The 17,533-nt window shown below is 41.3% G+C and overlaps 1 protein-coding gene across 5 annotated transcripts in view; it reads right to left on the bottom strand.

Moving 5' to 3' along the window:
• pbx1a (pre-B-cell leukemia homeobox 1a) overlaps positions 1-17,533 on the bottom strand; it is a 50,951-nt gene that overhangs the window by 4,189 nt on the left and 29,229 nt on the right. For 2 of the 5 annotated variants that reach the window (XM_071206369.1, XM_034105413.2), the window contains 7 exons: positions 8,261-8,505; positions 7,865-7,915; positions 6,388-6,578; positions 5,960-6,095; positions 4,684-4,843; positions 3,679-3,791; positions 1,553-1,642 (listed from right to left, as the gene is read on the bottom strand). In XM_071206369.1, coding sequence (XP_071062470.1) covers positions 1,553-1,642; positions 3,679-3,791; positions 4,684-4,843; positions 5,960-6,095; positions 6,388-6,578; positions 7,865-7,915; positions 8,261-8,505 — 986 coding nt within the window. The remainder of the gene's footprint in view (positions 1-1,552; positions 1,643-3,678; positions 3,792-4,683; positions 4,844-5,959; positions 6,096-6,387; positions 6,579-7,864; positions 7,916-8,260; positions 8,506-17,533) is intronic. The other 3 variants (XM_071206370.1, XM_034105415.2, XM_034105416.2) reach the window with 3 other exon arrangements.

The following is a 17,533-nucleotide window of genomic DNA, read 5'->3' as shown; positions in this document are numbered from 1 at the left end:
ATTTTTTTGTCCAGATGGTTAGAAGGGTTTGTAAGTATCTTGGGAATAACTTCAGAGCAGTGGTAAGATTTATTTAAAAACCTTTTTAAAGTTCACATTTATTTTTTTTGCAGAATTGGAGGCTAAGCTCTTTGACTTTATACTAATGTACTAATACTCATACTTGGACCAGTCATTTATAAGACTTTTATTTATAGTCAGTATTACAATTGGATTGTCTTTGTTGCCAAGCCCAAAATCCTACTAACTAGATTGGATGTTTTTGTTTTAAGGATTTTGTCTACATTGAACACCTATTTCCAGTTGTGCCAGTTGTATGTTGGCTTGCTGCCTACATGTTCTTATTTTAGCACGGGGGGTGTTGCAGACTTGGCTGTCAGTGCCGCTGTTCCTGTGGATGAATGATTCAACCAATGTGCTTGGACTGTTAGCCCAAAGCCCTGCTCCTCGTGTCCCTGTGACTGTCGTATTGATTCTGTTCAGCCCCGCGCAGCCTGTCGCTATGGATCTACATGCGAACACATCGCCTCCAGTGTTGCCATGTCCCGCCCCGCCCAACGTGGAGAAAACCGACCCGGCCTTAGACAGGCTAGTTAAATAATTATTTTAAGAAAGAGCAACTTGGAACTTTTTTTGTTAGCTGATCTTGGGAGGTATGATTTGCCCTATGATGCCAATGTTAGAGCAGCGTCGGAAGGGATGATGACACCTGTGTCCTTGTTCATGTCGACTGCAGGTGTCTCGCTAACGCTAATATCCTGCGACAGACCAGGAGCGTGTCCAGCTCCTCAGCCTGGTAGCTGCCTCATTTCCTGCCACTGAGGGCACGACTGGAGCAGGGGGGGCAACCGGCTGGACCACAGCCCGAACTCTGCTAAGTGGCACCTCAACGCACACGCAGAATTACCCAATATTATACACCGGCATGGGAAGGAACAAAGGATATGGAACTGCATTATATAATTAGGATTACAAAAAAAGCTATACACTGTTTCAGAAATAAGGGAAAAAAAGGATGTAACCTTTAGTACATTTTTGATTCTTTAAAGGGAAGATGTAAAGAAGTAAAAGTGAGCAACATCACAATAATGGGCACGTTCTGGCTTCCAGCGTGTGCACGTGCCTAAATCATTATCAAAATGAAGTCTGACTAGTGTACTTAAAGCAATGCTTTGTCAAATATAATCCCCCTCTATAGTTTGCCTACCAGTCTTCTCATAAGGCATGTAAAAACAACGATAGAAGAAGAATAGCTCTTCTCCTTTAACTACTACTTTTTCTCTTGCTACTTGCAAGTTTTCAAAAAAGGTTTCTGATAGTTTTTTCTGTTATCTTGTCTTTGTTTGCATATTTGTTATTAAGTAATCCAAAAGTAACAAAAAGCAACTATGTTACTAAATCCTTGGATTAGGTAATTCACTACATTTTTTTAACAGGCAATCAGCAATTGTATCGCAATACATTTTGATTATACACATCTTGGATTCATTTCAAAGTGAGACAGCAGAGGAAATGTAGAGGAGGACAGAAGGAGATTGTTTACAGGTCTTACGTTGATGCCCTGTGGACTGTACATCTGGCTGGCAGCGAGGCTGTCACTGTATCCTCCGGTCTGGCTGATAACATGGCGAAGGGTATCCACCTGGAACGGCAGGGACACAGACAAAAGGCCTGGTCAGACAAAAGCTCTGGATAACAAAGACAGCCATGCACAAGGAAAGGTCAGTCTGATAGTGAAAGGGTACAATAAACAGGAAAAGGTTACAAACAACGAATCTGAATGATTTGGCTGCTATTACAAGCTGGATAACAGACGTTGCAAATGGACAAAAAAACAAGAAAAATGACAATGAGTAACGAATTATTCATTTATTTGTATTTGTGTTTTAATAACACATCAAAATCAGACATTACAAATGTAACTGTGAGTCATTCTTCTACGTGTAGCTGCACACTACTCACAATATTGTTCACTGTGTAAGCAGACATAGAGGCTTGTTTTCAATGGCACACAAGCAGACTCCATCGTTTTTTTGTGTGGTTGTGTATTGTGTGATATATGTGTATATTTCTAAATGTAGTGTATTGCTTTTAATTGTATGAATTGTTTTTTAATATCTACCTGCGAAGGGACTGCAGATGCAAATTACCTGTACCTCTAACTCTGGCCCAACAGTCTGTGTGACCCTGTTAAATGATCTATTGAAATAAAATAAATGATCTCATGAATCTACTCATTAAAACATGTTAACCCATTGTTGCTGCCAATACAAATGTGGTGCAACTGAGGTCAGATCTTTCATTTCCATGTCCTTTGCAGATTCACCACTGTAGCCCTTCAGGTTATGCACGAAAACACCCCTGCCTCAGGGATTTCCCAACAAAAAAACGCAACAAGCCAATCAAGTGGAAGTTGTACTTCATCTTTTGTCTTGGCTTTCTTTTAATTGTGAAACCCTGAGAGCGAGGCCATTCTTACATGTTCAGACAATAACCCTTTTAAAGGAACATGAGTTTTAATAATTAAAAGGCTAACCCTGAAGACCTCTTTACCTCTTATGAGGCTCATTCCTTTTGCATATTCATTAACGACCTAAAGCATTTGGAGAGCTGATCTGAATAGAAAAGGGGGGATGGAGGGATAGGGAAATGATGCCAAAAGCACCGAAACCAAATGAGAATATTACCACGGGTGGTGATTCCTTAATTTATGGTGAGAATTGTAACGTTGAGAAACATTGTGCTGGTCATCACTGTCCACTGGGGCAAGGTCAGGGCACTGCAGTGCACCAGTGGCTATGTGAACTCTTGTCAGGTCTTGATGAGTGTTGCACCGTTTCCAAAACTGTCTGCAGTCGTCTACTCAATTGTGGGTTGACAATGACTTCTACGTTAATGTAGAGCTTCAGGCTAAGTGTAACCTTTGTTGCACTGTGTAGGTCAAGTTACTGTTGGCATCTGCACTCCAGACCGGACTTTCAGTCACTGAAGCCCCTTTTTCCCACTGGACAAAAAACCCCCACTCACACCTGCCATTTGTTTTCAGTATGAAAGGTCACATTCGGCATTCATTCCAGCGATAAATGATTCTGCAGTAGTCACAGATATTTATCGGCTCCAGCGCCGATCGGCAGTGATAGATACATTACACCCAGGTGGAGGATCTCATTTTTGTCTCCCTTTTTCTAGTGCCATGCTATGAGACACGTTATAGTTATTTGTATAGCAATTAATACAATCAACAGGGATTTGGGCAATTATTATAAGTAATTGTGTAAGTATATTAAGTACAAAAAATACAATTAATATCCTCTCCTTAAAGCCACCAGAGTCCTTGGACAACAACAGTAATGTTACCATTATAACACACACACTTCATTCAAACAAACATCTCATCAAAAACGTTTTTGTTAGTCTTTCCACAAGATTCAGCAACTATGGTTCAGGAGAGACTGAATAAGTGACAAATATAAAAATAATAATAAAAATATTAACCACCATTTATAATCTACCCTCTTTCCGGTGTTTTAAAGACTTGACACGGCAAAAAAAAGAAATTCCTACTCATCTACTAGAAATAGAAAAGGAGTACATTTACTGTTTTCTAGCAGGGTTTCTTATGTTTAAAAACCTACATATTTTTGGTGGAAAAGGGTGTAAGCTTGGAGAGGCGCCTACCTGGGATTGTATGTTGGCCCCAACCTGCCCCCCTTGGTACGAGTCCCCATTGAGGGACTGCACACTCATGAACAAGTCTCCGGAATTTGACATGTTAAAAGAGCCAGCAGAACCTGAGAATACACAGAGGCAGAGAAGAGGGAAAAGAGCAAGAGGGTAGGACAAAGGAAAGAGAAGAGAGAGACAAAGGAAGAAAAGAGTAAGAGAAAAGGGAGTTAAAATGATCATGCTTAAGCAAAAGTGCATTGAGTGGGTTAGTTGGTGGGGGCTGCCAGCATCATGAGAAAGGCTTTCTCTACTAACATGCTACAGAATATCACTGAAGCTTAATCTACAAGGAAAAATCAACCAGCAAGATCCATGAGACAGAAAATCATCATAAAACGGTTTAAGTCCAGTTAAAACAAGCCTTATGGATTGTATTGTTGTTAAATGTCCGTGCTGCTAGTGTTTCATTAAGGAAGTCATAATTGATCCGCAGGAAGACCCAAAGAATCGTCTTCGTCCTTTAATGGACCCCAGCTCCCCAGATGTAAAGAGACCATCGCGTAACTTGATTTCAACACCCGGTCCTAATCCAATACAGTTGCGAAGTCTCTATATGACAAAAGACTCCGCTTGCCCTCTGAGCAGCTTAATGGCATGCACAGGGTCAACCGGACAAGAGGCAGGACAAATTAACGTCCACAAGACCAAGAGGTCAATAACAGAGACGGAGAGAGAGAGAGGGAGGGAGAGACGGAGAACATGAGTGAGAGAGACAGACGGCAAAGGAAAGGAGGAAAAAGATGGAAGAGCGAGAAAGCCTCATTATATTACTGTGTTAGTAAAGAAGGAGAGAGTCCTTCTGTTGGAAAGAAAAAACACCAGAGATCTTGAGTTGGGGATCAGGTGCAAAGAATAAGAACTTTATAGTGCTCTTGTTCATCTATCTGCTAATATTTTCCTATTCTTCTAACTATAGAGTTTATTTGTATTCTAACTCAGTGGTCTGTAGGGGCTCACCTGCTGAATTGGGGGTGGATGGGGAGTTAGCCTGGCTGCCTTGAGCAGACACACTGGTTGCACTGACGGCGGTCCTCGCTGCGTACATGTTGGCCTCCTCTTGGAACTTGCCGATGTTTTTCTTGTACCGGATTCTTTTGTTCCCAAACCAGTTTGATACCTGTAAAAAAACAATGACAAAACACAACTGCTGAGTCGTAATGAATTTAAGCTGATATCCATGCACACATCAAGATGACCACAAGGGAAATAAGCACTCAGGCTTTAATGTGTTTCTATTCTCAATGATTTCTAACATGTACAATGACTGCACTCCAGTGGTATTTTGTTTCTTTTAAATCATTGAATAAATTAAATCTAATTTAGAACCACTGGGCTAGAAAAAAAAAATCATTTGGAAACTGTTTTGAATTCTATGACCAAGATTACGTGGAACCCTTCTGACTGGACATTTCTCAATTAAATACACCGCCATACAAATAATAATATGAACAGACATTACATATAGATATACATTTTATCCAGCGCATTTAGCAGTGCTCTCAATATTAAACGTACATGTTTTTAATAATTAGAAAAATACATTTTGTATCTTTCAATTAAATCCTTAAAAAACATGTATTTTTTAAAAACACAGATGACAATAGATTTTGTTCCATTCAATCGCCTACACAATATCATTTGTGTGTTTACTATGAGCTCTAAGAAATCAATCAGCAACTAATTCTTACTGTAATACTTTCAGCACCATAACAGCCCATCCCACATGAGATAACACACCAAGAAGGAATATGCTGAGGGATGTAACAAACCTTTACATATATTTATGTTTTCACTGAATTTGGATTTAAACATTACCAAATGTGGAATCCGAGGGCATACATTCAGTAACATTTTACTTGCAGTGTTGAATATTAATACTCAATAGCTAAGCCTGAATTATGCTTCTTGTACCAGTTAGCACAATACACGTAGCGGATTAACGTTGGTTTGGTAAGGCTAGCTCCTTCCAAATGCAAACCAAATCACCAACATACACATTTTTCTTTTTTAAAGAGATTAAGATTTAGATCATATTCCTTTCTTCTAAAATAATATAAAATATATGACCATAAATGTTAATATAATGCAAAAATATTGATACAATTACATGTCTTGTATCACCCAGCTAATAGTTCATTTAGATTTGAGTTGTACTTATTGACCATAGAATCTTAAATCCTGCAAGGCCTCGATTGAGTAGCAATAATAATGTTTATTTTGTACGATTGGTTACCTGTGACATTGTGATGCTGCATTTCTTGGCCAGCTCTTCTTTGGCCTCCTCGCTGGGATAAGGGTTACTGAGGTGGGAGTAAAAGTACTCATTTAGGATCTCTGTCGCCTGTTTGTTGAAGTTCCTCCTCTTTCGTCTGGCAGAAAGGAAACAGACAGAGCAGAAAGTTATAAAAGATAAACCACTAGATTGATTCATTATTTAAATCAGGATAGTTCAGTTTATTTGAACAATTCTGAAACAAAAAGGAACAAAAAAAAAAATGGTTAAACACATTCAGGAAAAAAAAAAAGAGGAGAAATCCAGGGAATCACACAATATAACCAGTGGCAACAAAAACACATCAACCTATATTTAAAATAAAGAATAATATTGGAGCACAATGTATGGCTACTAAAACATGTTTTTGCCCACAGACACACACAGACCTGGCGTCGAGGAAGCGTGAGCGCAGGATCATGACGGCCTCGCAGGTGCTCTGTTTCAGCTGCATCTGGATGGAGTTGAACTTGCGGTGGATGATGCTGACCATGCGCTCAATCTCTTTGGGCGAGATGGGTCGTGTGCGAGACTGCTCCCTCAGCAAGTTCATCACATGGGTGGTGAACTCATTGCACGCCTGGATGCACAGACAGACAGGATTCATAAAAAGAAGACCTATCACGGCCGATCAACACTTACAGAATGAACAAAAGGCTGAAATTGGATTCTGGAGAGGCCACACCTTCACTGGTGGGCCTTGGCCTCGTAGAAGCCCTTTTGACTGTCTATCAGCACCAGCGTTAGCGGGTATATGGATAGTCTAAATAAAAGCAGCAGACAGTGCGATGTTTCGCGCCAAACAAATGTAATGGCGAGTCATACAGTGGAGGCTGCAAGACTCTGAATATTAAAAAGACTTCTCTTCAATGGAAGAGAAAATGTGACAAGTGAAGAGAAATCTAAAATGACAGCAGGCTTTCAGTCCCGTTAACGTTCAAGAGGTTTAAACTGTCTCGCTCTCTTTTTTACTCCATCTTTCAGTCTACCTCATTCTCTCTCTCTGTCTGAATCAGTCACTGGATATGACTGCGTTCAGAGTCAAGGTGTCTGTTGCTTGTCAACACCAGGGTTACGTCAGTCAAAGTGATGCAGAGAGCAGCCGTTCTGCTTGCACACACAAGCCAGACACTACTCACTCATACGCGTGCGAGGTGTACATAGCGTGGTGACACAAAAATGCTCAGGTGTGTATTGACTGTGACAGTTAGCGATGACTAGCCTTCCTCAGAGAAGATGACAAACCCAGGACGCTTTGACTTCCGAGGAAATGACAAGATGTTACAGTCTTTGGAAAAGAGCTGGTGTGTGACTGATATAATGCTGCTTGCCTGCTGAAGATAACATCTCTGAAAGCTTGTCGTGTCAGGAGTTGGCCTGTGAGAGCTCATTTTAAGAGCATTATGCTTGGTTAAAATATTCTGAGGACAATAGCTTACTTATATACCATTTAAACAGACTTATTCCGATTTTAGCTTCATAGATGGAGCTTTTTTCCACATGCACCGGACAGGCAAGGACAACTGAGGATAAGGACTCAGTTGCATGTTTTTTCTAAACATACAGAAACATAGAAATTGGGGTAAAGCATACACACTAGATATAAAAAGGATAAATGTAAATTCTACATCCCTGCATTCATGCATTTTCTTTTAATTATCATTAAAAAGAAAATGTTTTTCAGCAGTCAGGTAGGTCATTGTTCATCGCCCCTGAAACTGGTGTAAATCTGTGTAATGTACCACCACTACATCCTTTGTCCTCCATAGAGAAGACAGTAAACATGTTTGCAACTTAGTTATGTCAAGACACATATTTTTGTGCATGTCAACAACGTAATAATTTATAAAGATTAAAATCACTGACATTTTTTTTTAAGTTTTGTCCATATCCACCACCAGTCGAGACGATTTCCAACTTTTTCAGTAGTTGCACATTTAAACAGAAAAGAGAAATTTGAAATTACAACACATCCCATAGTCGTCACCTGAGTAGTGGGAAGATTTTGGAGGAGGAGACAATGATAAAACAATTAAATATACTGTTACTTAAAAAACTAGTATTCAAAAGGTGGAACATTTAAAACAGTGCTTTTTCATTCCTATTATGGGGTTTGAATTAAAGCTTAGCGCAGGATTACTGTGTAACATCCACATTCATTGTGTGGTACATGGGAATACCACATATGCACATTTTTAAATGACAATATTAATTTGTGTTACAGAATAAATAAGAATAATAACAGCTGAGAATGACCCCCACCTGTTCATATTTCTCCAGCTCTGTGTGGTAGATTTGTCTGATCTGAGACAGCTTGGCTCGGTAGTCGGAGTGTTCTGTTGAGTTGTCTGCTCCGACGCCGCCAGCGGCTGCCGCAGCGGCTGCTGCTGCCGCCGACCCGCCACCTTTCTCCGGCCCGGCCACGCCCTCCGCCAGCAGCATGTTGTCCAGGCGCATCAGCTGAGGATCTGGAGGCTCCTCCTCCTGGCCGCCACGGATACTGAGCACTGTGAAAGACAGGAGAGGATGAGGTGAGAAACTGATACAGCCCTAGTTACATGGATGTTCAAAGTGAGAAGAAAGGTGTAATAATTCTGACTGAGAAAGAGTCTTAACTGCAGCCTACAGAGTGAACTCCTGTTATATGGCCATCGATGTAATAGTTGAAGTCTGTGCCATAAAACCCTGCCGCCTCACAGAAGCCGGCAGCTAGGCAGGACCATAAAACTATAATTTCATCGATTCTGACTATCATTTCATGTAAAAAAATAATTAACACAGCCTTCCACGAGAGTTCATCTTTCATTGCTCTCCTTATGCTTCAGCTATGTGTAGTTTTTGGCTGATGGCTATATTATCTTATCAGATGCTTTCCAAATAGGAACAACAGTAAGTAAGTAGGTAAGTAAGTAATAACACACGTTAGACTCATGCAAAGACACTTAAAAATGAAAATTAAGCTACTGTTAATCATCAAATCCCTCCAGAAGAAGTTACACAAATATCCGAAAAATAATCAAATGTATTGCCAAGTAGCTCTTGAGCAATATGCTTTGGTGTTTTTCTGCATAACATAAACATAGTTAGAGTATTGTTAGAATACATTAATAACTAACATTAAGAGTAGAAAGAGAAGAATACAAAATATTATATAAAATAAAAAGAAAAAACAACAGAAGGAAGATATGGACATATACTATTAAAAGTATAGTATGTTACTGAAATATATACAAAATATCTTCCTGAAATGGATTGTAAGAGCAGTAAGGTGAAATTATTGTAGTACTCCCTCAGTATTAAACTGTAACAAACAAATATAATCTTAAGGTCAAAGTGGATGTGCAGTTTTTAGGAGTGTCTACTCATAACACATAACTACACAGTTTTAACATTGCACCTGGAACACCTGTGCAGTTTTCACATTGTAATCTCCATTTGGCAGGACAAAGGATGTCCGTACAATGGACACTGAGGTCTGTTTACACACAGGTTGGGGGGTCTGAACCTGCACACATTCACACTCCTACAGCCGCTCAGCTCTCACTGACACTTGGCCGTGCACAGAGTGAAGCGTAAACACACAAAGAAAGCCCTGCTGAGACAGACACGCACAAACAACATTCACATAATGTATGTACACATAACCAATGCAGTCTTGCTCACATCCACACACCCAGATAATCTGAGAAATATATGTAACACCGGCTCAAATTAAGTAGTGATGTGAGTCTTTTGGTAACGCACGATTTAAGACGATTTCAAGTCTTGTCACGATTAGATTGAAAAAACAATTCTGGATCTACCCGAGTTCACTGTGCCTTAATAAAGGCAGTGAGGCAAATGAAGGGCTGAAGTTAAGTGTTTTCAACAATATGAAGTCTTTATTTTTGTAAAGATGACACAAGGTATCTATTTACGCTAAGCGTGCACACATCTTTTTTTCTGGGTATGTTTACATTTTAAGTTACTTAAAGAATAAAAAGCATACAAATAATTGATGCCTGCTACATAAATATTATTGGTGAGTTAGGCTTAAAGCTTAAATCAGAAGCTTGACCATTTTCAAAACAAGTCTTACACACAGTCACACTGTAAAACTGTGAACAACACTATAGTGACACCATTTTCTACTGTGGTCCATTATAACAATATCTAGTTTTTTTACATGAACTAATTTCTGCTGTAAGAAAATATATTGGGATGAACAAAGGATCTATCCATCTATCTATCTATCTATCTATCTATCTATCTATCTATCGATCAATCTATCTATTGTAGAAATTACGTTTCTTTAATTCATTTTTAGAAGTTGTGAATTGATGTGTTGTTATCTCGATTATAAATGACTGTTTTCCCACATAAACCGTATAAAGCATAGAGGTTTTTCATCCTGAATGTTCATTTACAGACCAGCTGCGCTGCTCTGCCTCTCTCGGCCACCAGAAGGCTCCCTCGGTAAAGCAGCAGAGCGTCCTGCTTTTCTCCGAGGTGCTGAAAACAGGCGACCAGGTGCAGCCCTCCATTCCATCCACTGTCTTCAAGGACAAAGACAAAGCCCACGCTGCCACAACATCTTTCATATTCACTTTAATCTACGCATCTATCAAAATGTTTGAGGAGGGCGATCTAATACTACACCCTGTATGTCTTCTCCATGATGACTGGGGACAGTGAGGGCAAATGACAGGTTGTGTGACAGAGCAGTGAAGCCATATTGTAACCCACAGTCACAGCGACGGCTCTTTTGTAATGAGGATGTAAGGTTGAGTCGCCCTGTGACCTTTCTGGAGAGCAGGGGGTCCAGATGGATTCCCAGGGAGCTTGTCTACCCTGGTGCTTCTCTTTTCAAACCCCATCCCCCCCTCCTGCTCCTCTTTCCTTCCCTATCTTTTCCTCCTCCAGCAATAACATCATCCATTCCCATCAGCTCCAACACGTGAGCAAGCTCGGCTCAAGAGGCAAATGTCAATGGCTATCAGACGGCTGGAAAAGGTCAGGAGTTCAGATGTGGAGCAGACGCATGTGTGTGTGTGGGTGCCTTTGCACATGGGCTGGTGGACGGATATCTGGATATTTTTCATGTGAATCACACCAGCGGGAAATTATAACACTCGCCAATTTAATTCTGACAAAATAGTGGCACATCCCAACCAGAGGGGGAATCTAATGAGCCTAAGAGTGATTTATTCATTCCCTCCAAGTCCCTGAGTGCACAACTAAAAGCATGAAATGGATTAAATAAATACAATTAATAAGGAAAATCAAACAATTCACTGTGCTGTGGCATAATTACCCTAACCACAGCCATCAGCTTTATTTATTTCTGTTCAGTAATAGCAATGAAATTGATTAGACCTCAATGCCAGTCAGAGTGCTCGTTGTGAACTCTGCAACCATGCACTATACATTAACATAATCACCTGACAGCGAGAAGGCCCTCTATTACAATACATCACATGCTCACATCACTTTTATTGTAACGCCAGAAACCTTTCATACACACTTTCAAGTCTATTATACCAGAAACAAAGGCATGGAGTCCATACTGCGCTTTCCTTATTCCACGGGCAGTCACAGATTAGTATCTATAAAAGGAAGATGGCCATCATCTCATCTTGATCATTACCGACAGACTTAATTGAACAATGAGAGGACACAATTCCCCCTCTCTGTCGCTTCCTACCTCCCTCCCTCCTCCCTCCTTCCTCCACTCCTTTGTGCATGCACTTGTATAATTCCTTCCCTGAGATGTGGGGCACTAAACCCAAAAAGGCATAAAAAATGAATACATATCATAAACAATTCCCGAGCAGTTTCCTGAATAATGAATGGAATTCTAAGAATAAGCCTTTGTTTTTGGCTATTGACTAAATTAATTTCTGCTGTTTTACTTCCTTAAGGGCTGGCTCATACCCATCGCGCCACTGCCTGCTGTTTGCAGACAACAGGAGTGTAAATAAACATGACGATTAAGCCACCCACTCATACAGGGGATATCAAGGTGCACACACATAAACATACACTGTGTGCATGACTGTAAACACACACACACACACACACACACACACACACACACACACACACACACACACACACACACACACACACACACACACACACACACACACACACACACACACACACACACACACACACACACACACACACACACACACACACACACACACACACACGCACGCACACACACACACACACACATAGGATGAATACGCAGCTATGCACATTGGCAGACTACCCTGAGCACCCAGCCGGCGCCCTGCGAGTGCTTTTAAATGAAAACATGTTTAATTAATGATGTTGAAGTATTCTGTCACAATTAGGAAGATTTACGGTCAAACAAGGCAGCAGTGATGTCCCTGACAGCCATGATTAAAGTTTACCCTTCCTGCCTCTGACTGGCAGTTATGCAGCCAACGCTGGACTGGATGCATTTCCCATCAATACAGTAATGCAATACACTCTGCAGCGCTGAAGTGTATATATCTGTGTGTGTGTGTGTGTCCTTCCTTCCCTAGCGCTTGTCCACATCACATGACCCCGGAGAGGGGCAGGCAGTGGCTGTGCTCTGTATTGATTGTGTGGGCACACGTCATCTAGGGTTTCAGCAGTTAATAAATCAGGCCTGCTCCTGACACAACCGTGTGTGTGTGTGTGTGTGTGTGTGTGTGTGTGTGTGCGTGCGTGCGTGCGTGCGTGCGTGCGTGTGTGTGTGTGTGTGTGTGTGTGTGTGTGTGGGCCTGTCACAGACCAGTCAGCAGGAGTGAAAGCGACAGCCACATGATAATGTAACATCACCACCATTCATCCCTGCCACACAGCATTCTGAGACAAAGCAACAACAACCTAGGAACCTGAAAAAAGAGCGTGATTTACAGCAGACATGACAAGTATCAATAATACAAATCCTCCCCTCCACGCTCCTCCAAGGAGTTCAGCTTCCTGCTCTCATCTGCATGTGATGCAAGCACAATAAAGCTCCACAGACTTCATGAGACGCAGCACGTTATTTTATGCTGACCCACACACCAGAGGTAAACTACAGTGCTAAGCAATGCTATTATCATTACTGAGAACACTAAATGAACATTATGTTGCATTACATTTACTGTATATGTGGTCATTTCTACTGAAATTAACATGGGCTTTAATGTAGAAAGGACAGTTATTATGGGATTACTAACCGTATCACACAATAAAGTCTATGCAATGAAAACAATTGCTTTATTATAAATATTGTGTTATTAATTTAGTCTCAACTGTAAACGGAATGCTCTCAGTGGTGTAGACATGAACTCATAGGTCTTAAAATGTTCTCTTTAGTAGACCGGCAAGGATTATAAATCTTTCATATTTTCAACTCTTGCCAGAGACATAGTCATTTTTATTCCATACCTTACACATGGCATCTGAACTACCCAAAATACACCTCCTACAACAGGAGTTTGGTGTGGAGATTTGGATATGTTATGTTAGCGGCAGTTAATGTAGCCTTGAGACACTAGCCTCACTTATCAGATTCTTGCAACTCCCTATGGAGCAACAAAATGCTTTCAACAACTTTAATCACACACAAAGTAATACTCCCCCAAGAACTGTAAACAGAAAATGTGTAAACTCAGTGTTCATCCAAACCAAACAAGCAGCCAAACAAGGGCTTTGTCCTACATACAACAACAGACTGAAATGAGTCTAAAGGTAAGATTGGTTTTCTTAGTGCTCCATATATATTTTAGTTTAATTTAGATTTAAATGCCAGCATTACAAATAAAGCATTCATCCTAAAAATGCAGCATTGTGCCATATGTCACATACAGTCACTACATAGTAGAGGTAAACTACAGTGCTATCGTTATAAATGTAATAATAACCAATTTACTGTATATGTGGTCATTTCTTGAATCTGGGCTGTTATAAAGAAAGGATAGTCATTATGAAATCACCAAATATAGCTTAAGTCTATGCAGCAAGGAACAACTATTGTTTTAATCTGAATACTGTGTTGTTTAAATAGTTTCAAAATGTTCTGGTCTGTAAACTGAAAGCTAGATTTGTGGTGTATCATGGGAAACTTTCTTAGGCCAAAAATGTTCTCTCCATCACCAGATAATGGGAAGCTGTACAACTTCCGTACACAAGGGCATAGTCATAAAATACCTCTATAACAGCTTTATGTGTTATCAGCCATCTCGAGTATCATGTGCAAAAGGGGGCAGAGCTGGGGTGTTTGTATCTGACACTGGGTGGGGGGAAGGGGGATACCAAGGACGAGGAAAAACACCAAAGAAATACTGGAGGGACCGGCCAAGACGAGGACATGTGGATGGCTCAGGCAAGGAGCGAAGAGAGTGATGGAAGAAAAATGAAAGGCGAAAAATAGAAATGGAATAGGAAAGCGAGGTGTCAATTAAAAAAATGAACCCCAGTGCATTTGGGAGGTGACAGCTGGTGGGAGACGAGCTGACAGGCGTCACATTAGGCGGATTTGGTGGCCGCTCCCCTCATCCCCTCCTTTTTTTTATTTCCTCCTGTCCCTCTGTGTCTCTCCCTCGCTAGCTTTCTCCACTGGCGATCGGTAGTTTCTCATGCAACAGTGGTGGCGGCAGCAAGCGAGGCAAGAACTCAGCTTGGTGTTTTTCAGAACAAGTTCCCCCTGCAGCTACTCCTAATAATGGTAATTATCGTCATCATCTGAGGCTTAAGCAGGCCAGTTTGAGGCCTGAGGGGCTGGCCTGATAATGAGGCAGCCAGCGCCAGAGGAAAAGACCATTCGGAGCACCACCCTGCCACCAAGCAGAGAACCCCCATTTAAGAGTCTTCATTAAAATAATTCATTATTCAGAATAGACAATACATTAGCCCCCTGGCTGTCAGTCTTTCTTAAGGTGTCTTACAATATATATATTCTTCATTGAATCAAACTCATACTCAGCCCATGCAGTTTGAACAGCTCCAGGCTGCACTGGAAACCACGGTAGCTGAATACAGTAGCTGAGGAGAAGTCACAAGCTATAGCAGCGAGCTGCACAGTCGGCCCTTAAGCAGAGAGACAAATGGCACTTTTCCACTGCAGCACGTAGCACGGTTGGCCCGGGCCGCTTTTTTTTGCTTTTCCACTAGGGGTAGTTCCGGCTCAGGGCTACTTTTTCACCTTTTTTCTGGCCCTCCAAAATCGAGGTTCTTACGGGGCCAAAAACTGGGCTGAATATGCTAAACTAGTGACGTAAACACTCTCGACTGCTGAATGGTCAGAGAGAATTGCTGGCAAGGGGGCTACAACTACAACAAAATGAACATATTTTACCATGATTTAATTGTAATACACGTTTCAAAATGATGCCGAAGTAACAACATACTGATACCGGTTATTAAAACCATGAATTAATGCGAAAGACGGCAGGCGAAAAACCTTTTAAAATGCGTGTTTTCTGAATGGAGATCGGATTGATCAGGCTAAGCTAACGGTGTATATGCTCCGACCATCCACACTCACAACAACGGCCTATACAGACATAAATAAACCAGCGACTGTAATCGCCATGACACAGACAGTCTTTGGTTTGTACTTGTTTAACTTTTGTCTAGTTTCTGAACAGATATGAGGAGCTGTGAGCTCTGAGTGCTAACACCTAACGGCTGATGTTTTGGTTTTGTGGTTCACATTGAAGATGACGTCATGGCAGTTTTACGCAGCCTACACTGCGTTACTATAGTTACTGCCCGAGCTACTAAACTGTAATGGAAACGCAGCATAAAGTGAGCCTGGCCTACCAAGGCCTAACCATACCGTACAAAGCCGTGCTAGGACCTGCAGTGGAAAAGCACCAAAAGACATCGATGGAGAGAGAACCACAGGAAAACATTGTGTAACACTGGTCACACTAACTTTTTGTTAAAGCTTTGGCAGGGCTTGGTATATTGTCACGTTTCTTAAGGGGGTGTTAAGCAATAATGACGTCTAAATTTGAACCTGGGCTAATATTTCTATTTGAACATATTTGATGAAAAAAACACCTAACACCAATGAAAATTCTAAATCCAAGGTGAAACCTTAATCGTGCTTTAACCCGTTTAATCTTTAAAGCGCTTTGGGTCCAAATGTAGGAGGTTTAATATTAGTAGTATTTAGTTTATACGCTACAAAAACACTTGAACATTTCACAAAATACTACAGAAAATCGTACCAATTTGTCAGCAAATAAAGGCTTGGCTCTGATGAAGTGACAGCCAGCATAGTGATGCTGTCCAGGGCAACAGTTGGTGAGTAGGTGACGTGTGGAAGAGCCAGGAGGAGATGGTCCATGACAGTTAGCGTCCTGCCCTAACTGCTGCCCTACAAGCCCTCCCCACGCACCAGGACAAGACGTGAAACAAAAGGTCCAGTAAGACAATCCACCTCAAGTCCCTGCGGTGTGTGTTCCTGTGCATGGCACATTTCATAAGGCTCCGCTCTTTGACTGGTGATGAGTTTATGCGAAGGTAATTAACAGTAATTAATCCTTAATTACAGCAATTAGCAGAGTCGCAGTAAATTAAGCCACATCTGGAGGCATGGAGCAGGGCTACACAAGCAGGGGCTGGGCTTTTTGACAAGGGGGAGACGCAGAGAGCATGTGACGGAGATTGTTTAGGTCTACCTGGGATGCTCAGGTTGCCGTCCCTGCTCCAGGCCCTCGGCTGGGATGTGATACAGCGTGTGATCTCAGAGGTGGCTGATGGGGCAGGGTCTGATGAACAAGGAGGGCTGAGAGAGGAGCTGTATTTCTGAACAAAATTGTTTCATCTCAGGGAGAAAGGCTCCCTTAAGCTACCACGCAAGGACACCCACCATATGGCCGCTCGTAGACAATAGTGCTGGTGGTTCTGCTTCGCTGTGCTCGGCTTCACTCGACAACATGTGAACATGCCTTTTACACGACGGCGCTAGATAGCAAACCTGGCTGGCAGTTTTTCTTCCCGTGTGTACAAATTACACACAACTGGGAAAACGTACGTGAAGGCCTGCTCAAATCAAAGCAACAACTTGAAAACATGTATTTATATGTTATTTAAACTCTTTGCACACTGAAATATAATCTTCTTTTGGGCAATGTTATTTCTAAATTAGGACTTAGAGCTCATTAACACAAAGAAGTCGTAACAACAATCTTTCCAACTCTGGAAATGGGACAATCCCAGGAGCACCCGAATGCAACACTGGCCTTGGCGTGCCTTTCTAGTTATTATTACCCTGTACAGAGTCCATTCAGAGTCACATGGTCCAGTCTGTACTATACTATTAAAACATATTCTGAGGGGTTACTTACAGTAGATTATCCCATGATGCATTTTGTCTCCAGTGGGAGCAATGTCTTCCATGATGACAATGCTCCTCCCCATAAAGCACAAGTGGTTACTGAGTGCTTTGAATGGCATGATAATGCTGTTAGCCATATACCCAAGCCTCTTCTGTATATAGATATGATCCAATTGTATATTCTATATATAGATACGATCCAAACTGGGCACCTACGTATA

The sequence above is a fragment of the Pseudochaenichthys georgianus genome, chromosome 17, assembly GCF_902827115.2.
Source record: "Pseudochaenichthys georgianus chromosome 17, fPseGeo1.2, whole genome shotgun sequence".
In the NCBI taxonomy this organism is placed as follows: domain Eukaryota; kingdom Metazoa; phylum Chordata; class Actinopteri; order Perciformes; family Channichthyidae; genus Pseudochaenichthys; species Pseudochaenichthys georgianus.
The sequence above is the reverse complement of the archived record's forward strand: the minus strand, read 5'-3'. Positions and strand labels throughout refer to the sequence as shown.